At 40.2% G+C, this 21,657-nt stretch overlaps 1 protein-coding gene across 7 annotated transcripts in view; it reads left to right on the top strand.

Moving 5' to 3' along the window:
• MYB (MYB proto-oncogene, transcription factor) overlaps positions 1 to 21,222 on the top strand; it is a 28,675-nt gene extending 7,453 nt beyond the window's left edge. The window contains exons 6-17 of one of the 7 annotated variants that reach the window (XM_050316816.1): positions 1,142 to 1,379; positions 2,166 to 2,246; positions 2,646 to 2,741; positions 4,076 to 4,333; positions 5,355 to 5,472; positions 5,535 to 5,743; positions 7,333 to 7,475; positions 8,133 to 8,247; positions 8,334 to 8,459; positions 9,137 to 9,247; positions 9,888 to 9,995; positions 19,786 to 20,832. In XM_050316816.1, coding sequence (XP_050172773.1) covers positions 1,142 to 1,379; positions 2,166 to 2,246; positions 2,646 to 2,741; positions 4,076 to 4,333; positions 5,355 to 5,472; positions 5,535 to 5,743; positions 7,333 to 7,475; positions 8,133 to 8,247; positions 8,334 to 8,459; positions 9,137 to 9,247; positions 9,888 to 9,995; positions 19,786 to 19,902 — 1,720 coding nt within the window. In that variant the 3' untranslated portion in view covers positions 19,903 to 20,832. Of the gene's footprint in view, positions 1 to 1,141; positions 1,380 to 2,165; positions 2,247 to 2,645; positions 2,751 to 4,075; positions 4,334 to 5,354; positions 5,473 to 5,534; positions 5,744 to 7,332; positions 7,476 to 8,132; positions 8,248 to 8,333; positions 8,460 to 9,136; positions 9,248 to 9,887; positions 9,996 to 19,785 lie in introns of all 7 variants that reach the window. The other 6 variants (XM_050316818.1, XM_050316815.1, XM_050316819.1 and 3 more) reach the window with 6 other exon arrangements.
• The last annotated feature ends 435 nt before the right edge of the window (positions 21,223 to 21,657 follow it).

The raw sequence follows: 21,657 nt of genomic DNA, 5'->3' as shown, positions 1-21,657 counted from the left end.
AAATCCAGTCTCTTTATTCAAAATGTTTTAAGAGAAGGCTGCTTCAACTTTTGTAATTGCTCCTGAATCATCCAGATGATTTCAGCCTGTTAAAAATTGATGTATAAAACAGGAGAAACTAACTTCCACAAACTCTGGTCCTGGAAATATTTGTCTTTTTGAAAGCTTAGGCACAGCTTGCATTTAATTTCAAAGATTCAGTGTCTTATTCATTGTGATTAAAAGTGACTCAAACTGTAGGCAAGGAAATAAGGTACATAATGTAAGCAAGAAAGAGGTTTTCCTTCTTACTTTTATTCCTGCTATTTGGTAAAACATCTTCAAGACCTAAATATAATGCCTAAGGTCATGATAGCCTTTTAAGCGGGCATTAGCTAGGCTGCTTTCACCTTCTAGAAGAAAACAAGAAAGGAATTAGCCCTTTTGAAATATTTTTGTAGCTTCCGCACATCACAGATACTGCGTTCAATGATACTGTGTGGTGGTGATGTTTTTTAAATAGAGGAGCTGTTTCTAAGCATACTCTTAAAATCTCATAGACTTGGTAAGTTTGCTTTTTCTGACTCATGTATGTGAGAATTTGAATCTCAGTTTTTCTGCATCTAAGAAAAATCCCAACATCTTTGTTTACTGAATTTTTATGTACAGCATGGTATTGTCATTGTCTAGGTTGCCTGCTGAAAAGTTGCTTGGAAGTTAGTCTTTTCACAGCTGTTCTCCACAGCCTTTCTTTCCAGCAGTGAGATACCATAAGACTCCACTGAAATATTAACACCTAGAAGGATGATGTTGGCATCCTTTAGGCTAGCCTCAAAGAGGGTGTTAGCATTTGCTGTCACCTCATCTCATGGGAATGAGGTGAAGCTGAATTTCTTACAGTTTGAGGATTTAAGGCATAGAGATTGCTTTTAAAAAGTACATAAAAAACCTTAGCCCATATTTATTTTTCCACTAACTTTTGTACTGAGCCTCTTTCCCAAGAAGTTGAGAGTAGAATTTGTAATGGGGGGGGAAGGAGGAAGGTCAGAGAAGAGTTCAGGGTTTAAATAGAAATGCCAGCAGCAGTTCCCTGCCTATTGACCTGTCTGAATAGGAAATGCTCATTTTTGAAGCTCCTCAAGTGTATGTATTTCTGTTGCAGAACTGATAATGCTATCAAGAACCATTGGAATTCCACTATGCGCCGAAAGGTTGAGCAGGAGGGCTACCTGCAGGAGTCCTCCAAAGCCTGTCACTCCTCAGCAGCTGCTGGCTTTCAGAAGAGCAACCACTTGATGGCCTTTGCTCACAACCCATCGCCATCTGCCCAGCTGCCAGTAGCTGGCCAGCCCCCGCTGAGCAGTGACTACCCCTACTACCACATCTCTGAGCCACAAAACGTGAGTGCCAGAAGATGTGCTGGGGGTGGTTGCTTTGTTGAATAGATGGGTGCAATTTAGGCGTACCTGGTTTTGAGGATCGTGAAAGGTGTCCTCTCAGTCTTGGGGGACTTTTATGTGGTTGATGTCAGATGAGGACTTCTTTGACTTTTACTTCAGTCAGTGACGAAAACATGTACATTTCAAATGGATGGGATTCAGGGATTGGAATTGGGTACAATGATTTTAATGCCTTGTAAGCAGTTAATGTATTTCTTAGTGTGGTGAATATTAAATTTCTTGAAAATCAGTTGAATCTGGCTAGCTCTGTGCTCTATGTCAAAGTCTCCCACGTTCCCTTCAGTAATATTCTGTTTGTGGGTTGCCTGTTGGAACCAAGTAAACAAGTATTGTTTTTAATCAGATTCCTTTTCAATTAATGATTAATAATGAAACGGGCTCCTGCTTCAGACATTTGCATTGTAGTTTTAGATGATAATAAATTGCATCTTTTGCTTTTTTCACTTCAATTTACAAATGCGTCTATAAATTATTCATCTTTTCTCATTCAGGAAGGGTAAATATTTCATATATGAATTTTCTTTCTTCCTCTGTAATGCTCACTCTCATATTACTGAAAAACTATTTACTTTTCTTGTAAACATTGTTAGGTTTTTTATTATTTCATCTCCATAGATTGTAAATATTAAGTACCTAAAACCAAAGTATATTTAACACAAATTCACAGTGCAAGCAGATAAGATGATAGAAGTATTAACTTTTAGTGTCTTTTGCTTTTTGGCCTAGGTTCCTGGTCAGATCCCATATCCAGTAGCACTGCATGTAAATATTGTCAATGTTCCTCAGCCAGCTGCTGCAGCTATCCAGGTAGATAACTTAAACCTCATTTCAAGAGTTAATTTCTTAAATATTTGATAAATGTAAATGCAGATATTGTATATTAAGGAAACATTCTAATGTATTAAGTGTGGTGAAAAGAGAAAATGGGGAAGGTGGGGGACTTCTAACATGGCAAATAATTGCTCCTTCTGAAGTGGATTTAAAACACGGTAGTTGACATCTGGTGTGATAGCATTCACTTTCTCCATTTCAAATGTCTATACTGAAATTCAGCAGGGACTTTGGTAGTGAAAAGCACAATTGATGCTTTTTCATCTTTGGATCTAATTTGGCTGTTATAACCACAGGTCGGCAAGCCATAAGCATTTTAGTTGCTACATCCTATCAGACCTTTATCTTTTCTTTTCCCTTAACTCTTAATTTCAGAGACACTATAATGATGAAGACCCTGAGAAAGAAAAACGAATAAAGGAATTAGAGTTGCTACTAATGTCGACTGAGAATGAACTGAAAGGGCAGCAGGCATTACCAGTAAGATTGTCACCGTGTGCTTGGATGGAGGGATAGCAGCCTTACCCCAGTGCTTGTCTTTTTAACTTTTTACTCCCCCTCTGCCTCCAGTACTAATCAAGGCTCTATATTTCAGTTTTGAAACAATGAAACATAGCACACATATAATCTACGTTTGCTTCATAAATTCTTCTATTAAAAACAAACAAACAATTTGCAGGTGTTTTACTTTGCACAGTCGGAGCAGGACTGGGGTCTCTAACATGATGTAGTATTGGAAGCACAATGACTGTACAAAAATTAAAAATCCTACAGATCTTTAATCAATGAGATCTGCGTTTCTGAAAGTGTGCAATGGTTCATGTGATGAAAATGTAGTGCCTGTGCATTAGATTTTTCTTCTCTGTTGTATTCTTTCCTTCAGCTGTGTTTTTTAAACTTTATAAGCTTCAGACTTGGTGCATGTTTGACAGTTTGTTTTACTTCTCCAAATAATGTTAGATTCTTCATAACTGCATGTGTGGAGCAAGTGCTGGCTATTACTGAATTCTCACACTTTGTTGTATATGCCATTGGATGTTAATGTGTGAAAACCCTTACGTAATTACTTAACACCATCACCAAAGCCAAGAATCCCAAAATCGTTCTTGAAGATAGGTGATAGCCAGCAGATTCTTTTTTTTTTTTTTTTCTTTTTTTGGGTAATATTGAAATTAATAGTAAAACAGCTGCATGCATGATACGTTAGTTTGGCCACTTTTAACTTTAGTTAATGTTTTGCAATTTCTTCTGTTGCATGATCACACTGGAAAGAAACTTCTGTTAATTTGCTCTTCTGCTTTCCTAACCACATTGATTTGACAGCCTCTTCATTGCATTGGTGTAAGCTGTAGCATTAGACAGGGATAGCAGAAGACAAGGAGATAAGCAGACAAAAGCAACTCTAACTCTTAAACCCTTTAGCCTTCTACAGTGCTGAATGCTCAGTAGGGAAATCCTGCTGTTTCTTGCTCCTGACAGAAAAAGACTTGCAGACACTTTTTGAATTCTTGGTGGAACACAGATTGAATTGATAATGTATTAGTAATGATATATGCCTATAATCCTGGAATTGAATTACAAGGTAACTTTGGGATAACAAATACAATGCCAATATTACTTAAAGCAAGGTCTTGCACTGATGAAAGGAAACATCTTGACAAATGTTTCATAGGCATAAGCTTTTAGATGATGATGCAACTGTTATCTTTCTTCCAGTGGCATCTGACACCTTGTGCAATTTCATTGCTAAGTTCCTTCTGCCTTTCCCCCCTCCCTTTTCTTTTTTTTTTTCCTTCTTCCTCTAGACACAGAACCACACATCAAACTACACTGGCTGGCACAGCACCACAATTGCTGACAGTAGCAGGACCAGTGGTGACAGTGCACCTGTTTCCTGTTTGGGGGAACATCACCACTGTACTCCATCTCCACCGGTGGATCACGGTTGCTTACCTGAGGAAAGTGCATCCCCTGCACGGTGCATGATTGTTCACCAGAGCAACATCCTGGATAATGTTAAGAATCTCTTAGAATTTGCAGAAACACTCCAGTTAATAGACTCCGTAAGTAGACTTGCCACCTCAGGTGGATTTGTGCATGGTGAAAGAGTAAGGGGAGAGGAACTGGGACTGTCCTAAATGTGTTTGTTGTTTTTTTTCCGAGTAATTTCTAGTTGCTCCAGGATCTGAAGCTTAGCTCCTGACATAACAAAGTGTAGCTGCTCGTAAATGAAGCCCTCGAGCATGGATGCATATGCTTTTTGTGGGTGTCTCCCTTTCCTGCTACACCTTGGTGTGGGAACATGACTTTTGGCAAGCTGTACAGTAGGAGCTTGAAACGATCTCTCAACATTAAGTCTCCTTAAAATAAAATCAGAGACACTGTGAAAGATTTTAAACAAGGAAATGATACTTATTTATATTTGAAGTGATACATGCCATAGGTTTATGTGTGGCTGCTCGTGTATTTCCGTCATTTTCTAGAAGTTTTTTTTTTTTAGCTTCAGTAGCTGGTTCTCAAAGTTTAAGGAGCTTGACCTGGCATATGTGAAGGACTGTAAACACATATTGAAATGCCAAGTATCTGACTGACATTGACATGGGCCTTTTCTTGTTGTTTCTCTGGGGTGATACACATACTGAAGTAGCACGTTGAAATATGTTTCTTGGTGGCAACATCCTTCAGCAGCAGAGGTGTCTGCTTCATGCAGCATCATGTCCCTTTCAGCACATCCAGAGCAGGCTTGCAGGTTAGGAGTTTTGGTTTAGAGCACGTTTTGTTAGCGAAAGGCACCATCTTCATACCAAGCAGAAAACACTGGGCAAATAGATAATGAGGACATAATGTGACTCATTCTTTAGGGACTCAGCGCCAGCAACACTATTAGAATGTTAGACAGTTTGATGTGATCAAGGTATGTATTGAAAACACAGTCTTCACGGTGTTACTACTCACATAAACAGGATCAGGCTGAATGGAACTGGGAACTACTTGTTGTTGGTTACAGGCATATCCTAGCACTGTATTTTCATGAGGTGGCACTATACACTGTCTTATACCTCCGTACCTCCCACGTTGTTTCAGAATCCTTCATCATGGGGTGATCTCAGCAGTTCTGAATTCTTTGAAGACACAGAAACTTTAGCTATCAGAGCTCCCTCAGGCAAAGTTGCACAGCTTCAGCAAAGAGAGGCCAGTTCTTGTAGAGACCTCAAGAATACTCCATCCCAAATTTGAGCCATGTCAAATTTGAGGCATGTCAAGTCATGTCAAGTCAGGGCTCTCTCAGCTCACCAAAGACCTTATCTGCCTCACAGGGCAGTGCAGCTCCGTGGGTCCTTCTTCGCAAAAGGAGAGGGCACTCCAGCCCCTTAGCCAGTGGCCACGGTAGCACCTTGGTCCTAGCTGACGTCAGCAGCTCAACTCCTCCTAAGCGCTCCCCTGTCAAAAGCCTGCCCTTCTCTCCCTCGCAGGTAGATCAAGACTTCTGCACAGATGTTACTAAATTCTCAAAAGTCACCCCAGTCTTAACAATTTAGAAACTAATCCTTTGGAACAAATGACTAATTGCCGTTGTTCTTGTTGATTTTCACTCTGTGTTTGAATCTTCTCACTGCTCTTAGTCTTCACCACTGAGTTTAGTTAATCAACAAGCTAACTGTTGATTCTCTTCTTTTAAATTCATCTGTGGGGCTTGGTTTTTTGTGTTTCCTTTTTTTTCCTTTTTGGATCATTTCTTTAGGGGAATGAGATTTCTTGCTTTGCTCTTGCTGCTAACTCCAACTACTAGAGTTTAACATTTCTGATCATTTGTAATACTTTCCATCTCTGTCCACTTACAGTATGATTCATTGACCTCGAAAACCCCAAACTGCATTTAAATAGCATTCAGGTTGTGAGACAAACGGACAACAACCAGAAAATTCAAATCACACTTGCCATCCTCAACCCAGGCCATGTGGGTTGGAGTGGAATAGGAATGAGGAAGAAAATGGCCTGTTAAAATGGCTTGGCATGCATTTCCAAATTCCTGATAATGGTTGCTTTGTTTCACAGCTGTAGCACTATTTAAAAGTGTTTTGGATTTTTGTTTGTCTGTTTGTGTTGTTTTGCCTTGGTTTTGCTTTAGTCTTTGAAGTCAAAGAAACACTATTTCATGAAGGATAGCAAAAGATTTAATGTAATGATCTCCCACTTATTTTCTGTTACCTGTTAGGTATTATAATCCTATGTCATTTATGCAGTGAAAGCAGGATTTTCTTTAGGATTTAGACATCCCATTTTTATAAAGTGGCAAGTTGAGTCTAGAAGGTAATACATTGAGTTCTTATCAGAGTAGAGGATATCACTATGCCCACAGATTTGTAGATGCTAGAAATAGAAACAATATTTTAGGTAACTAGATAGAAACATGCAAGGGCAATTTTATCCAAACAAATACTGCTGCCTCCTTTTCGGTCAGCTGTTTCTATTCCAAAACACTCCACTAACCCATCACAGGTGGCAGTTCTCATTTTATGCTGTGAAAACGAAGCATTTTGTTTTGAGGGAGATGATAGGAAATTTATTTTCCTATCATAAACACTTCATTTACTGCGTTAAAAGCCCCTAGGTTCCCCATGTAAATCTTTGTGGAATTTAACCCTGTTTCCTGTGGGTTTGTTTCTGAAACATCACTTTATTCATTTTCACCCAGTTCTTACTTGAGCACACTGCTCTTAATTAAAATTTATTTGGAGAAAATCCAAATCAGGTTTTTAAGATTTGTCTCTTAGAGTGGTAGAAAGTGTTTCTCATTGGAACTGAGTGTCGTTTTCTTTAGAACTTCCCTCACTAGAATTGCGTGGTTTGGCTTCCTAAGTGCTCCAGCCAAACTGTTGAGTATTTTGTCACAGTGCAGTCAGGTATCCCAGATACACCTCCTCGCATCATAGGGCCAGGACAGTGACTCATGTCAGTCAGAAGAAAATAATTTCTTTTTCTTTTGTTCAATGGTGTCATCTTAACAAGTCAGCTGTGTAATCTGGATATTCCTGTTAATTTTTTCTTTCCTAACCTGCAGTTCTTAAACACCTCATCCAATCATGAAAACTTGAACCTGGACAACCCTGCACTTACTTCCACACCAGTATGTGGCCATAAGACGGCAGGTACCGCCCCGTTCCACAGGGAGCAAACTTTCAAAGCTCAGAAGGAAAACCATGTGTAAGTCTGTTGTCTTGTTGGACTCATGAGGGTTCATTTCTTCAAGTTTGCATACAACCAAAGGGCTGGGTCAGTGTATGCTTCAGTCTGAAAGAGGGCAGGTTTAGACCAGATACAGGGAAAAAATTCTTTACTGAGAGAGTGGTGAGGCAGTGAAACAGGTTGCCCAGAGAAGCTGAAGCTGCCCCATGGATGTGTCCTCGGCCAGGGTGGATGAAGCCCAGAGCAACCTGATCTAGTGGAAGGTGTCTGTGCCTGTGGCAGGGAGTTTGAAACTAGATGGTATGGGTTGGACTTGATGATCTCAGAGGTCTTTTCCAACCTGGTTTGTTCTATGATTCTATGCTTCTTCCAGAGTTGTTTGCTAACTCATTCAGATTTTTCTTAGTTTGGAGTAAAACTTCCACTTCATGACTGTGGAGGTAGGTTATTTATACAGAACAGTCATGCATATAGGCTGACCAGTTTTTAAAATAAAGCCATTACACCTTATCACAGTAAAATAAATGTTCTACCAGAAAAGCAAAATGGATTATAGGCTTGCAGGGAAATATTTCCCCAAGTCTTACAACAGCCACTGCCTGTATGCACATATTTCTATAAAGAGGTAGTATTCCCAAGCATCTTCCTTTAAAGTTCCTCTCCCTCTTTTCGAAGTTTCAGAACTCCAGCAATCAAGAGGTCGATATTAGAAAGCTCTCCAAGAACACCCACTCCATTCAAAAACGCACTTGCAGCTCAGGAAATCAAATACGGTCCTTTGAAGATGCTGGTAAGCAGGAAACAATGATAAAAGTTGCTTTGATATTAGTGCAGAGGGATGTTCTGGGACTTGGATATAACGTTTCTTCCTTTCAGCCTCAAACTCCGACTCATCTTGTAGAAGATCTGCAGGATGTTATCAAGCAGGAGTCGGAGGAATCTGCAATAGTGGCTGGGCTACATGAAAGTGGACCCCCTTTGCTGAAGAAAATCAAACAAGAGGTAAATCTCAAACTTACCTGAGGCAATTTAATTCAGAACTCTTTCTGAGAAACTTCCACGAATATCTTTTCTGTTAAATAGCTGTGTCTGTTTTTCTTTCATGTGAGCCCCAAGATCTTAGTGTCGGTTCCATATAGTATACTAGGCATGCCTAATTCATCTCCCATTGATTTCCATAGAAGTCTTTCTGCTGTTTTCAGCAGGGGTTTGCTTGGGCTGTTCTAATGCAGTTTTCGTTTGAAACTTAAAAAGAAAAGAAAAATTAGATAGGAATTTGGATTGAATCTTTCAAACATTGGTGAAAAATATAGAAGAACCCCATGGGGACCAAGCTCCATGGAGTGACTTAGAAACCTGAACATTTGAGAACATTGAATTATATTACTTTGTCACTAAAGTTCTAAAAATACATATATTCTCAATCCTTTCTAGGGGATTAAACTCCTGAATACTGACAGAGCACTGAGTGCAAGTATTTAAAGTTTTATTAGATGGGGATTTTTTTGAGGACCTTTAATTTTTTTTCGTCTTCAAAGAGCAAGGGTGCTATAAAAGATGTTACTGTAAACAGACATTAGACACAACTGTGAAGAATATTTGTTCAATTTATTAAGCAACTGACAGAAATCTCCTGGTCACTTAGGTACTGGTTGTTATTATGCCTTTCCTGCTTTCAGGTGGAGTCTCCAACAGATAAAGGTGGAAATTTTTTTTGCTCAAATCACTGGGAAGGAGAAAACCTGAACACTCAGCTCTTTGCACCTGGGTCTGCTATGGAAGATGTGCCAGTAAGTTTTCACACCATCAAATAATTTTTTAGTTTTACATCTCTGTTCAGTTCTTATATGCAAGAGTGAAAATATTTTGTCTGACCTTCTTCACAGGTAGGCATTATTCATTATTTCTATATCTTTTTCCTGTACTAAACATAAAAGGTGAAATCCCACTCTTGATTAGATCACTGTAATGCCTATAGAAGGTATCGGAAGTTGCAGTCATTTTGCAGCCCACGGACTTTGGGAAAGGCCTGCACTAGGAGGACACCTGCACTTGTGTACAGAAATGTCTAGATTGTGGAGTTAAAAACTGGTAAAAGAAAGAGAGAGTCTCTCTTGGTTTGTGCAAAGGAGACCTTGCATGAAAGTGGTTTCCTCTGCTTTGCCAGGACTCCTGGGACTATTCAATGTTACTGTTATTCTTGCATTTGGGAGTTTCACTGGGTGGAAAACCTTTGGACATGGCAATACTCCTGCAAAGCCAAGTCCCAGGGACCCCAGGCTGAGATCTGCTCCCCATCTGTGACTACCCAGTGCGACAACTTCTGCAGTCTGGCTGAGCTTGCTTTTAATACATTTGAATTCAGGTTGTTCCTGTTAGTTGCTGAAAACCATTTTTGTTTGTTTGTTTGTTTTTTCTTTTCCTGTTCAGAATCTTCTTACCAGCTCCATTTTAAAGATGCCTGTGTCTGAAGAGGATGGTAGTTTTCACAAAACAGTTGCAGTACCTAGAAACAGGCCACTAGCTAGTCCTCTGCAGGTAACTATTCTTTGATAAAAATATCCTTTGTATATAAATATATATACACACATATATATATTGTTTTCTCAGAGACTGATTTTAAGTTTTGAGGATGGAAGAATGAGATGTTCAGATGAATGTGGCTGAGGATATCGCTTTACCTGTGGAGCATGAGGACACAGTTGCTTCAGCTCTGCCAGGAAGCTAAATGGGCCATAGCGCCATGTGTGGGGTGTTGTAACTCAGTGGGGTGCAGTGTTAAATTGGTAGGACTGAGAATCAATGTGGGCCAGAGGCTTTTTTCTATGGACTTCTTGTAGGCAGCACTGCTATTTTGGAGAGCAGGCGAGTTGATTGGTTTGGTGGTGGCCAGAACTTGGCACTGGCCTAGGGGTGAGAGGAGAAGGCTCTAGCACTGCCTGACACAGGTGTGGCCAGTGTTGCCCATCCAGGCCAGCACCAGGATGGCCTTTCCCTGAGTGTTGGCTGAGGCTGGTCCAGAAATGCAGTTGTAACTGGTGGTTTGAAGGGGCCTTTAACCCTTATGACCAGCTGTACATCTGGGCACCTCTGAAATTAATTAAATGTGTGATTGTTGTAATGTAAGACAGATGTGAGGCTGGGTTTTACGTATCTGTGTTTTTGCCAAGTGTTAACAAACGTCTACATTTGCTACACTTTAAAACAGAGCTGTTACGTAAGGCCTGATCTAAAGTCCACCAAAGTCATTAGTAGCTGTTTTGTCAGCTCTTGTGGACTTTAGATGGGCCCCACAACAAGTCATTCAGAAAATAAAACAGAATGTAGGTAGTGATTAATTATCCTTCCGTCACAACCCTTATTTTTGAGGTAGATTAATGTGATTTTTGTAGCCTTTTTCCACATGGGAGAATTAAAGGAAAGCGTGTCATTCCCCAGGGTGAGTCACTGTCAGAAAGGAAATTGTAACTCGGTAGTTCATGACTTTCAGACAGATAGTCCACATGGCTAATCCTTTCTTTCCTCCCTCTTTCCAGAATTTACATTAGGGTTTACTTACAGTAGGAAGGAATGAACAACGGCTGGTTTTGATTAAACATTTCTACCCAGGCATTAAAAAGGGAGATAATAAAATTTTACACATGTCCCCGTTTGGCACGGTTTGCCATGCAGTAGGCTTGTACTGTGCGCTGCAGATTCATTTGATGAAAAACAGCTTTGGAGAGCAGGGACTATGTCTCCCCTCAGCACAGGGGTGTCTGTAGGGGCCAAAGACTCATACTCTCTATTGCTTATCTTCTCTTTTCTCATTAACTCGATTTTTTTAGCTACACTGTGGTAGATGGCTGAGAGAAGGGCTTGAAGATCCATTGCCCCTGGTCTAGGGCAGGTACATAGGGACTGAATTTAGACCACGTCATGGCAAAGGAGCCTAGGTCTCCAACTTTGCAGGGAGTTGCTGAAGTTTCTGGACATCTGCCTCAGCTCTGCTGCCTTGCCAGCATGCCAGCTGTGACCTGTGACCCTAGCCAAACTCCAGGCTACTCCATAGGTTTAGGGCAACATTTTCAGGTAGCTAAACAGTGTATTGTGTGTGTTGTCCTATTAGTGGTAGTTGCCTGCACTCTGGCTGTAATAAAAAAGAAGCATCTGAGGTGCCTGTAAAATAGGATCCTTTGATCTTTGGTGTAACAGTGTTATATTTCCTGCTATCTAAAAATAATTTCTTTATAAGCTGCTGTAAATGAAAGGGCTTGTTTAACCTTCTGTCCTCACTCATGCTGATTTTGTTCAGGAAGTTTACACGAGTCAATTTGTGGATCATTCTGGATTCAATTCTTCAGTCCTTTCTCAGGAAAAGCATGTTAAAAGTCAGCTATTCTCATTGTTTGGATAAAGAGGACTTTTTCTTAAGTTGGAACTGAGTTAAAAAGGACTTCCCAACTCATCCTAGAGTTTAAAGTGTGTTGAACTGAAAGAAAAAGTAGTTGTAAAAAGACCCAAAATTAATAATTAGTATGCAGTTTCTTGTTGTACTAGTATGAAGGTAAAATTGTTCTCTCTGCTGATGAAGCGTTAACCTTTTCAGTTGAAATATAATCTTAAATGAAGACTAGGGGGTTCTCTAATGGTGGCAGAGACAGCTTTTTCAGGATGAAATTCAGGCTTTTTACAATAATGCAGTATTGTCTGCTGATGGCTGCGCTCTCTGACTTGGATTTGGTATCGTGGTCAAAAGTGATGGTAAGGCTGCTTGGCTTCATTTCAGAGGGGAAAAATTTGGCCCCGTGAGGCTCAGAAAAGATATGTGGTCTAACCCTTTTTCACACCAAAAACTGCTGCTGTTCTGTCCCTAATGCTTCTCCTCTTCCACCCCAGTGCAAATGGGCTTGTATGATGAGGACATAGCATGTCTAAAGGGTGCAAAGCGATGGAGAAGGTTAGTGTTTATGTTTGTTGATTGGTTGCATTTTGTACATAATCAGTTTTTGGCATGTTTTGTTTTATGCTTTCTACATTTCCCAGTTTCTAATTTAGTATATTGCCTCATACATGAACACATGCATGGACACACATGTGAACAGTGGTCTAAATCCATTGATTCCATGCAAATAGACTTGAAACACGAGGAAGCTGATCTGGGTGAAATTTAATTTTGTCTGCATATGTTGACATTGCTACTGTTAATATTTTGGACCTGATCCAACTGTTCTTAGGCAAATTCTCATTGTCTTCAGTCCAAGTAAGAATTATAGCACTCTCTGCACCTTGGGATCTGTGCATGAAGAGGGAAGAAAGAAAGAAAGAGAGCACAGAACTTATTTTTTTTAATATGCTTGTGTTTTAAAACTCCCTTTTCTTTTAAATTTGAACTTATATAAGAGGGAGGCAGTATATTTACCAGCTCACAGTATTTTTCACTGCTTTAGTAATTTGCTCTTCATTTACATAAAGATATTTGGGTAGCAATAAACCAATCAAAATGCTTGATTACTTATGGTTTTGCTGTTAAATTCCAAAGAAGGCAAGAGTAACAAGTGTTCAAACAGATCTCCAGGGATATTTTTTACTGCGTTTTGGATACACAACTGATCATATGCAATTTAGTAAATAATAGCTGGTGACCGCATCAGATAGCACAAAATGATTCATGATCACTTAGGAGGAACAGCATGTTGCACAATTTGGCATGTGAGGTCAGGTAGCTGCATACAACAGCACTGGGGATGTGGTGGTGTCAATGTTGTACTAGAGCAATGGGAGGAGAAGGCCCCTTAGACCCAAGAAGAGTTTGGGCTTGATCCCCATTCAATCCCTTGGTTAAGTCTCTCTCTGACATTGGATGTAAAGGTAGTTGTGTATAAGATCTTTCTGCTAAGATGTGAAGGTTCAGCCAGTTTTTTTGTCCTACTCAACAAATCTCGTGGTTGTGCGTTGAGTATTATCTTGCTGGCAGGAACAGGCGATGTCTCACCCAAACCCATATGTTTCCTTGGGGTGGACTTAATAGTCCATTGCACAGATCCCAAATACTTCTGCTTTATATTGGTGGAGTTAGTTAAAACCTGTATTTTTCCATCCTATATTTTTGTAACTTACATGGCAGGGAGGTTCTGACCTTATGAGCAACTTTTCTAAGGATTAAGATTTTGGGATAACCTACTCCAATACTGAGCATGTGCTTGAATAGTGCCTTGTAAGAGGTTACATAAAAAACCTCTCTTTCTGGCCTTCCCTATGTAAAAGTTAGATTTTATTTCACATTATGTTCTGTAACAGTAGCGGTACATAATACAAACTATCCTAACATAGACATTGTAACAGATAGAAAAGTAGGCTAAATCACAGACCTTCCACCCAAACCTGCAGGCTATCAAAAGACACCATGAAATGGAACCTTTTAAGAAAATAGCACTGCTTTGATATCTTCTTCCCCCAGTAACAAAGGAAACAACACAAGGTAGAAGCCCTGCAAGCTAAAGAGAACGTTCTTCAACCCCTAGCTCCTGTCACTTTCCATTTTTTAACCACAGACTGACACGTTTCAGCTCGAATTTCCTGACTTTCAGTGGTTTATGTAACCATTTTCTTTAAAGAGTAAGTTTAAAGGATTTTAAAACAGTTACTTGGTTAACCTTTTTTCAAGAGTGTAAACTGTCATGAAGCTTAATTTTCTCATTTTAAAAAGTGAAATGTTATTTCATTTGCAGCTGGTTGAAAGATAATTTGTCCAGGAAGGCAGCATTATCTCCTGCCGCAGCAAGCTTTCTCTTGTTTTCCTCCGTTGCTTTTTTGGGGCAAGAAGACCTTGAAATCTAGTACTCTTCTTTGTTTAATCAAGGGAGAGGGGGAAGCATGCTGTGTTTGAGATTTGCACAGCAAGGGAAGGTAGCCCCATGGGTTTCCCTCACTTGTGTTGCCCCTTCTCTCACCAGTGACTGATGTGTACAGGAAAGAGCTGTGCTTGGCACAGGTGAGGGAGCAAGAGGAGCTTCATAGTTACAGATCAGTCATTGCATGTTTTCCATCCAGGGCAGCAGAATTTACATTGCAAACAGATCAGATAGAGCTGTCCTAAGCTGGTGGTGGTCTCTCAGAAAGAACAAAAGTGACAACTTAACTATTACCCATTTGCAGCAATGTGTTCTGATTTGTGGGAAAAAAAAATTACTTAAGGACAAAATCTGGGAAGGGATTGAATATCCTAGTGTGAGCTGCAGATGCTTAGCCCACTTCCATATCCCATCCATTAATCTTACCTGGAAAGTCAACACACTTTGAGCAGGAATTTTGTCTAAGCAAGGGCTTCAGGGTTAAGCTCTTAAATGTGCCGTCAAATAGCTTTTTCTAGCTCTGGTATCATGCTTATAAAAGCTGAAAAGTTGGACCTTCTTCTTCTGTCACATTTAGCAAGCTGTATTTCCGAGCAACTGGGAAAGCCCCAGAGTTTAGGAGAAGTCTGTCCCATGCTTGAGGGGAGAACTAGCAACATGAGCAGAAATGGTCTGTCTTGGCATATGATGCTCTGTCTTAGCATATGAAGTAGAATTCATTTATGGTCTCTTGAGTTTTTCATTAGTCTGGTATTGATAATTAAAAGGCTGCTCTTGGTACTACATCCTTACAGAACAGAAAGCCATGTTATTCTACATGATATTCATTGTATTCTGCTGAAAAATTGTTTTGCTTAGGACACTGTTTTACTGTTTCAGAAGGAGTATCACATTTCTGTTCCAAGCCCTCTTTTCAGTCAGTGGCGTGTTCTACAAACTATCCATACCATGCAATCTAAGGGAAAAATGGCAACAAATCCATCTTTTTGGATCTTTTGGAACAAATACATCCAGCAGAAAAACATAAGAGATCTTCAAATAGTTTGAGCGCTCTAAATATTTTAAAAATCTTAGGTTTGGTTTTTTTTTAATAAATGCCAGCACAGCTTGGCTAAATTAATGGGAATGTGTGTAAAACCACTAACTTTGGAGTTGCTGAAGATACTTGCCAGGAAAGTGGAGATTTAAAACCTATTTCCTAACACAATTCTTTGCCCGAGGATTTTTGCCGCACTTTCATCAGTTTGGGAGCTCAGTACTGCAGGACTGCAGCGATGTTTGGTTTTGGCATCAGTTCCTAACACACAAGGTGTTGTAACACAGGAGCTTTCTTAAGCTCTAGAGATCAGCACGTGAGAAGGCGGTCCCAGCTACAAGTGCAGCAGGACAAGTTCTGTGAGAAAAGCACCTTTCCACAATCTTTTCTTCCTTTACTCCAGCCTTGTTTTCTTTAGGTGGTCCAAGTTTTTATTTAAAGTGCTTTAACTGGATGTCCCAGTTACAACTTTGACGGTTTGTTTACAGTTCACATCTGCCTGAGGGCAGTTGAAGGCATATTACAGGATAAGTAAGGTAGTTTTACTGCCAGGAGAAGGATATACTGGTAGGATTATTGAAGTAAAAAAAAAAGAAAAAAAAAAGGGCTAGGGAGAATTACGTAGCTGGAATTGTACTATGGGTCTGTAATTTTATCCTGTGGAAATTTGTAGTTGTATACCTTTTTCTTCCCCCCACTCCCTGATTTAACTTAAGAGGAGAAATTGCTGTGTGTAGAAGAGAAAAATACAGCTGGAAGTACTGGCTGAAAAGGCTTAAACTCTTCTAATTGACAGCAAAACTATAACTAGTTTGCTACTCTTTTAGGCAATTTAAAAATTATGTATATGGGAAGAATTTACTGTGGAAATCCCTTTCACTTCCCAATGTCTGGGAATTTAGGTGCCAAAACAAACACCTCACTCTTAAATGACTGAATTTAAGTAGGGTGAATCCACTGAATCAATGAACACGTGTCTATCAGTTCTGGTGGATTTTGGATGAGGCTTTTTGGCTTATGGTTACAAAGCTCTTGTGTTTCCATCCATTGATTTGCAGAGTTGAGACTTTAAATGTGATCAGGAGGATGCAATGAGCTTTCTGCAAAAAGAGTGTTCTGACAGGAGTTTCTGTGCTGTTTTCCTGTGTGCCTCTAGCTTTCTCCCTGGGTCTCTTTTCTTGTGATGCATTTGAGGAGCACTGCTTTCTCTGGGGCGCTGCTACTGTCTTGTATCAGCCCTGTTAGTACTTGCTGCGAACCTGGCATGGAAGGAGACATTGTGGCATCCCTTTTTATCCTTTTTACTAAGAGATCCCGTAGCTGTGTGTGACCAGGCCCATCAGGGTGCTCTGCCTGGGTCGTGGGACCCAGCATTCCCTGCCAAGGAGGGAAGGAAATCTTCTTGCGTCAGGATGACTTTCACACGTGCCTCTGGCACTGCACTGCAGGGCTGGCAAGGCAAAGGCATTGTACTTTGTTTTGTGTTGGCTGCCAAGAGTCAAGACTTCAGATAGAAAATGTTTATTAAAAATACCCACTGTAAATGTTCTCTCAGTTCCCCAGGGTAGAACTGAAAACTGTCTTAGTAAATATGCTACATCAGAAAACATTACTTTTGGTCAAATTCTACTTTCTTCACTAAAGCAAAGCTCTCACTGAGATACAAAGATAGTCTCTTCTTATAAGTTTGTCACAGGAGGAAAAAATTAGTGTAATGCATTTCTGGGAAAATTAATACATGGGTCAAAACTGTGTGAGGATACTCTCCCATGCTATCCCTACAGCAAAACTGAAATCATTTGAAGCAGGCTCAAGTGTGGGGTTGAGCTGGTCCTCCTGTCACTTGCTGTATCTACCTCCGAGTTCTCCCCAGGGTGGCCAAGCCCAGTGGGAGGGCAGAGGGTTATTGCCTGCCTGAGCAGCTTCTGCCACACTGACATCAGGTTAAATGAAGACCAGGCTCTCAGTGGAATGAGTGACATGTAGCAGCCTGCTGAGATGTTGGAGATACCAGGATACAGATTTATTATTTTTTTTCTACCAGGCACATGGCTGCTAATACAAAGAACCAGTGTAGATACTAACGATTAAGCCTAATTTATGAAATAGGGACACTCCTTACCTGAAGTTACTTCTATTTTTTAAAAATTGACGTACTGTGACAAATGGACTTTTCCTTACATGTTTTCAGTTATTTAAGGGCCTGCTGATCTCTCATTTCTAGACCAGTGCATTGAGGCTTTGGGGGATCATAGGGAAGTACCTGTCAGACACATATTCGTGTTGAAATGATGGATATTCTGGAACTACCAACTGTTTTTGAGGTGTACAGATCAAATTCAACTTCTAAGTAAAACCAGTGGCATTGTACCAGGCATTGATTTGGTCCCTGATACAAATACCTCTAAAAGAGTAGGGGAAAATATTCACAGGTGCCTGAGTCCCACTGAGGATCAATAGGAGCTTGTTGGTTCCCAGCTCATGTAGGTGCCTTTGAAAAAGTTCCCCTGGAAGCTGTTTACCAAAACATAAAAGAAGCTGTGGCGTGTTGCATGCATGTCTGCGGCATGCAGAAAGTATGTCACACCTGCTTTCTGGCTGTGGCATGTGCCTTAGTCTGAGCCACAGCACAAGGTATACAGCCAGGCTGCATTGAACTGCTCTAGAAAAGAGGTGTATGGCATGTTTGTTCACCTCACAGATGCAGCTTTCCCATAAAAAGCTGCAGAAACTTAATGATTTGAGGCCTGACCTGGTTCTTCTTCGGATAGGGAACTCCCACAGGAGCTCAGCAGGAGTTTTGCTTGGAAAATGGCATCAGGAGCGGAGACAATATTTGGTACTTCTCTACAGAGAAGAGAAAGCCATCTCTAGGGAAACCCAGCAGAAGTTTACAGAGGACTAACGTGCTTTCCCTCATGTTGGTCATTCTGCTTCATTGTTCACTGGTTTGGTCCCTCTTTAGACTTTAAGCCCTCCAAGGCAGGGAACCTTGGTCCCTGTGTTTGTACCAGTGCCCTGATTAGGGCATGTTATGTGAAAGTATCTATATTTCATATGTTGCCCAGCCTTTTGCTATCTGTATGTCTCAGATAACAGTGTTTACAGTCAGGAGAGCATTCTCTAAACATTTAGGCCAGAAAATAATTTAAGGATCCTCTTGCCAAGTTAGCAACTAGCAGCATAAAGAGCCATGGGCACACCAGGACAGTTCTGCTCTTAGCAGATGGTTTGCAGTCCAGTAATTATGCTTCACACAGTGTTCTAGATGTTGGGAAGGCATTGGCCATGTCATCGAACAACATAGTTATTGAACTGCAAAGATGATCCTTTTTGAAAGCAATGGAAAACAGAAGGGTTTCTTCTGACTTGTTTTTATTGGTGAATCTTGAGCATACACCTCAACATTCAGCAGTACCGGGACCCCTTGTGGGCAGGCAGCTTTCTGTTAAGCACAATTGTGTGCATTTTTGGCATGCAGAGTACTCATACAGCAAACTCTGTGTGATAATAGAGTTGTTATTCAGGGCTTATTCTCAATGTGGAAAAGCAGACACAATGGGTAAGTGAAAGAGTTCAATAGAAAAAAAAAGAAGTGTGTGTATACTGGTAAATTCCAGGAGCTTTGAAATTTCATTACTGTTTATAGCTCAAGGCAATGAGAAACGTCTCACATGTGTAGTGAGTAAATAAATACAGTGCGCACAGCCCTCTGCAGATATGTTTATCTCACTTTAACATTATACTAAATGGTGTCTGTAACCTCCATAAATACCACAAGAAGTGAAATGGCTTACATGATAATTAAAATGCTGTTTCTGCTGAGAGTCGAGCCCCCCTCCCCTTCTCCTTTGCTGGAGGAGCGGAGCTAATGGGCACGTGCTAATCACTGTGCACAGGTGAAAGCAGCCTTGAGCACGGGATTTTTCATTGGCTGTGTGGTCAAGGTTGTTGGGTTTGTTTAGGGAACTCGAGGACAGCACAGCTGTATTTCTGGAATAGAGGTTCAGCAGGAATTTGTGCATGGTCATAGCACTGAACATTGTAACTGTGGGCTTTAGCCCAACTGTGCTCTGTTGACTGTAAAGTCCACCTGCCAAGTATATTCTCTTTTAGACCTGTCATATAAAGGAATGATTAAAGGCAAGGCTATAGATTTGCCTCATAGAAAAGACATTGTCTGTGAGAGAGAAGCACAGAGATTATGATCCTCACTCTTGTGTTGCACCCCTGTGCAGATCATCTGCTCTGCCTGTCCGTATGATCACTAACTGAGGAGCAGAGGTGATTTTTTTTTTTGCTTGTTGTGTTGAGATTTGAGTTTTCAGTTTCTCTGGAGATGGGACAACATACTTCTGCATGTTCATGCAACAGTTAATTAGAAGTGGGCCTGGCTTTGGCTGAGACTATGGATAAATCACATGGCGTGCAACTCAAATCTCTCTGTTTTCTAATTTAGCATCTGAACAACGCCTGGGAGTCAGCATCCTGTGGGAAAATCGAAGATCAGATGGCTCTGACGGATCAGGCACGCAAGTACATGGCCACCTTCCCCACCCGGACTCTGGTGATGTGAAAAGGTTGACGAATAGAGAAGCATTATGGTTTTGAGAACACTTCACCTCTGCTGGGAAATTCCTGTTCCTCTGCATGAAAACTTTTCATGAATGGGAGAAGAGCCTATCTTTGTTGTGGTACAACAGTTGGGAGCAGCACAAAGTGCATTTACTCACTCAGCATATATATTCTTGTTGGATTTCGCCCAACTTAAGAGTTGGTTTTTTTTTTAATGATACTTGCCTAAATTATTAGGTATTGAGTTTGAATCAGTAATTAATGATCTTAAGTGCAGACTTATAATAAAGACAATTTTTCTTGTACTTTTTGAGATCAAGCAGACTTAATACACCAGTATTGTTATTTCAGTGATGTGCTAGCCAAGGGGTGGGGTTTTGTTTCTTTTTTTATTTTTCTTTAATAATAAAAGAGCAGGTACTCAAACAGATATATTTTAAGTCACTGAACAAAATGCATTGGTGTAAAATACTGAAGTGAAAAGCATTACTATAAACGCTTGTCTGTGCAAAAGGGGAAAACCGATCAAGATCGTGAATACTCAAATACCCATGCCTCTTGAAATACTCTTTTCTGTTTTGGTTCTAGACCATTATACATTGTGTGTTTCTGTTGAGGGGGGGGGTGGGTAATTAGCTTGCTTTAAAAAATATTACTGTATGAAACATAGATTTATGAGAAAAAATATATTTTTATTCAGTAATTTAATTTTGTAAATGCCAAATGAATACTGTGTTTTGCTGCTACAGACCTTAGCGTGTAGACATGCTGCTAGTGTAAAAGGAGCAGTAGAGCTTTATGGAAAGAAAAGAAATGTTGATGTTAGCTAATTGACTATGCACTAGCATTTCAGACCTTTTTGTTTTAATTTTTTTTACATCATTTATCTTTTTTGAACCTTTTTTTATAAGCAATATTTTTGAACACTGTTCATGGGAGATTTTTTTTTTTGTCTGGATGTGTTGTTTTGTTTCTCATTGGTTTGTAACAGCATGCATTGCACCTTCATATGTTTGGGAGAACACTGTCTTGTTCATGTTGTCTCTTTTGTTCCATGTCTAGCTAGTTGTTCCCTAACTTGGGTCTTGTGTACTGAATCAGGTTCTTAGAAATACATGGTTCTTTGTACTGCCGTATCAACTCTTTATTGATATGGCAAAACACTGATTTTATTTTATTTTTTTATTGTTTTGGTTTTTTATAACAGCCTTTGAATTTGCTGCCTTAATAGCATTTGGTGCAGCTTCATCTGCACTTAATTTTTTATACAACAATGTACTGCCTTGTAGATAAATAAAGTGTGTTCTTTTTTACTTAAACCATATGGTCTCCTAGTCTTGTTTGTCCTTAGTGTTTTGGTGGTGGTTTTAAAGGCAACAGTCAAGCCAAGAAGGTTTTTCCCAGTGCACTTGGATAAGTAAGGAATAGGGTTTTGCACACCATAGAAAGCCTCAAAATCCTCTGTTCTCATTGATTGCTAAGGAAGTGGAAGGAACACAGCACAAAACACTAAGTACTGAGCACGTTGTGGTCTCAAGGCACACGTTTAGTGACACCCAAGTCCTGGTCAGCTTCAGTCAGTGGGAGACCTACTGCACCTTTTGTGCAAAACCTGCCCTTCTCCCACAGTGCTCACTGTAGAACAAGTTTTTTCACACTTGTCTTAAAAGAAGAGAGGTGAGAATACACTTTGAAGCCCTGGTGCATTATGCTGCACAGCAAATAATTGGGCAGACCTGCAGAGCCTCATGCGGCT

The sequence above is a fragment of the Myiozetetes cayanensis genome, unplaced genomic scaffold (assembly GCF_022539395.1).
Source record: "Myiozetetes cayanensis isolate MyiCay16 unplaced genomic scaffold, myiCay2020 scf2-11, whole genome shotgun sequence".
NCBI lineage: Eukaryota > Metazoa > Chordata > Aves > Passeriformes > Tyrannidae > Myiozetetes > Myiozetetes cayanensis.
The sequence above is the reverse complement of the archived record's forward strand: the minus strand, read 5'-3'. Positions and strand labels throughout refer to the sequence as shown.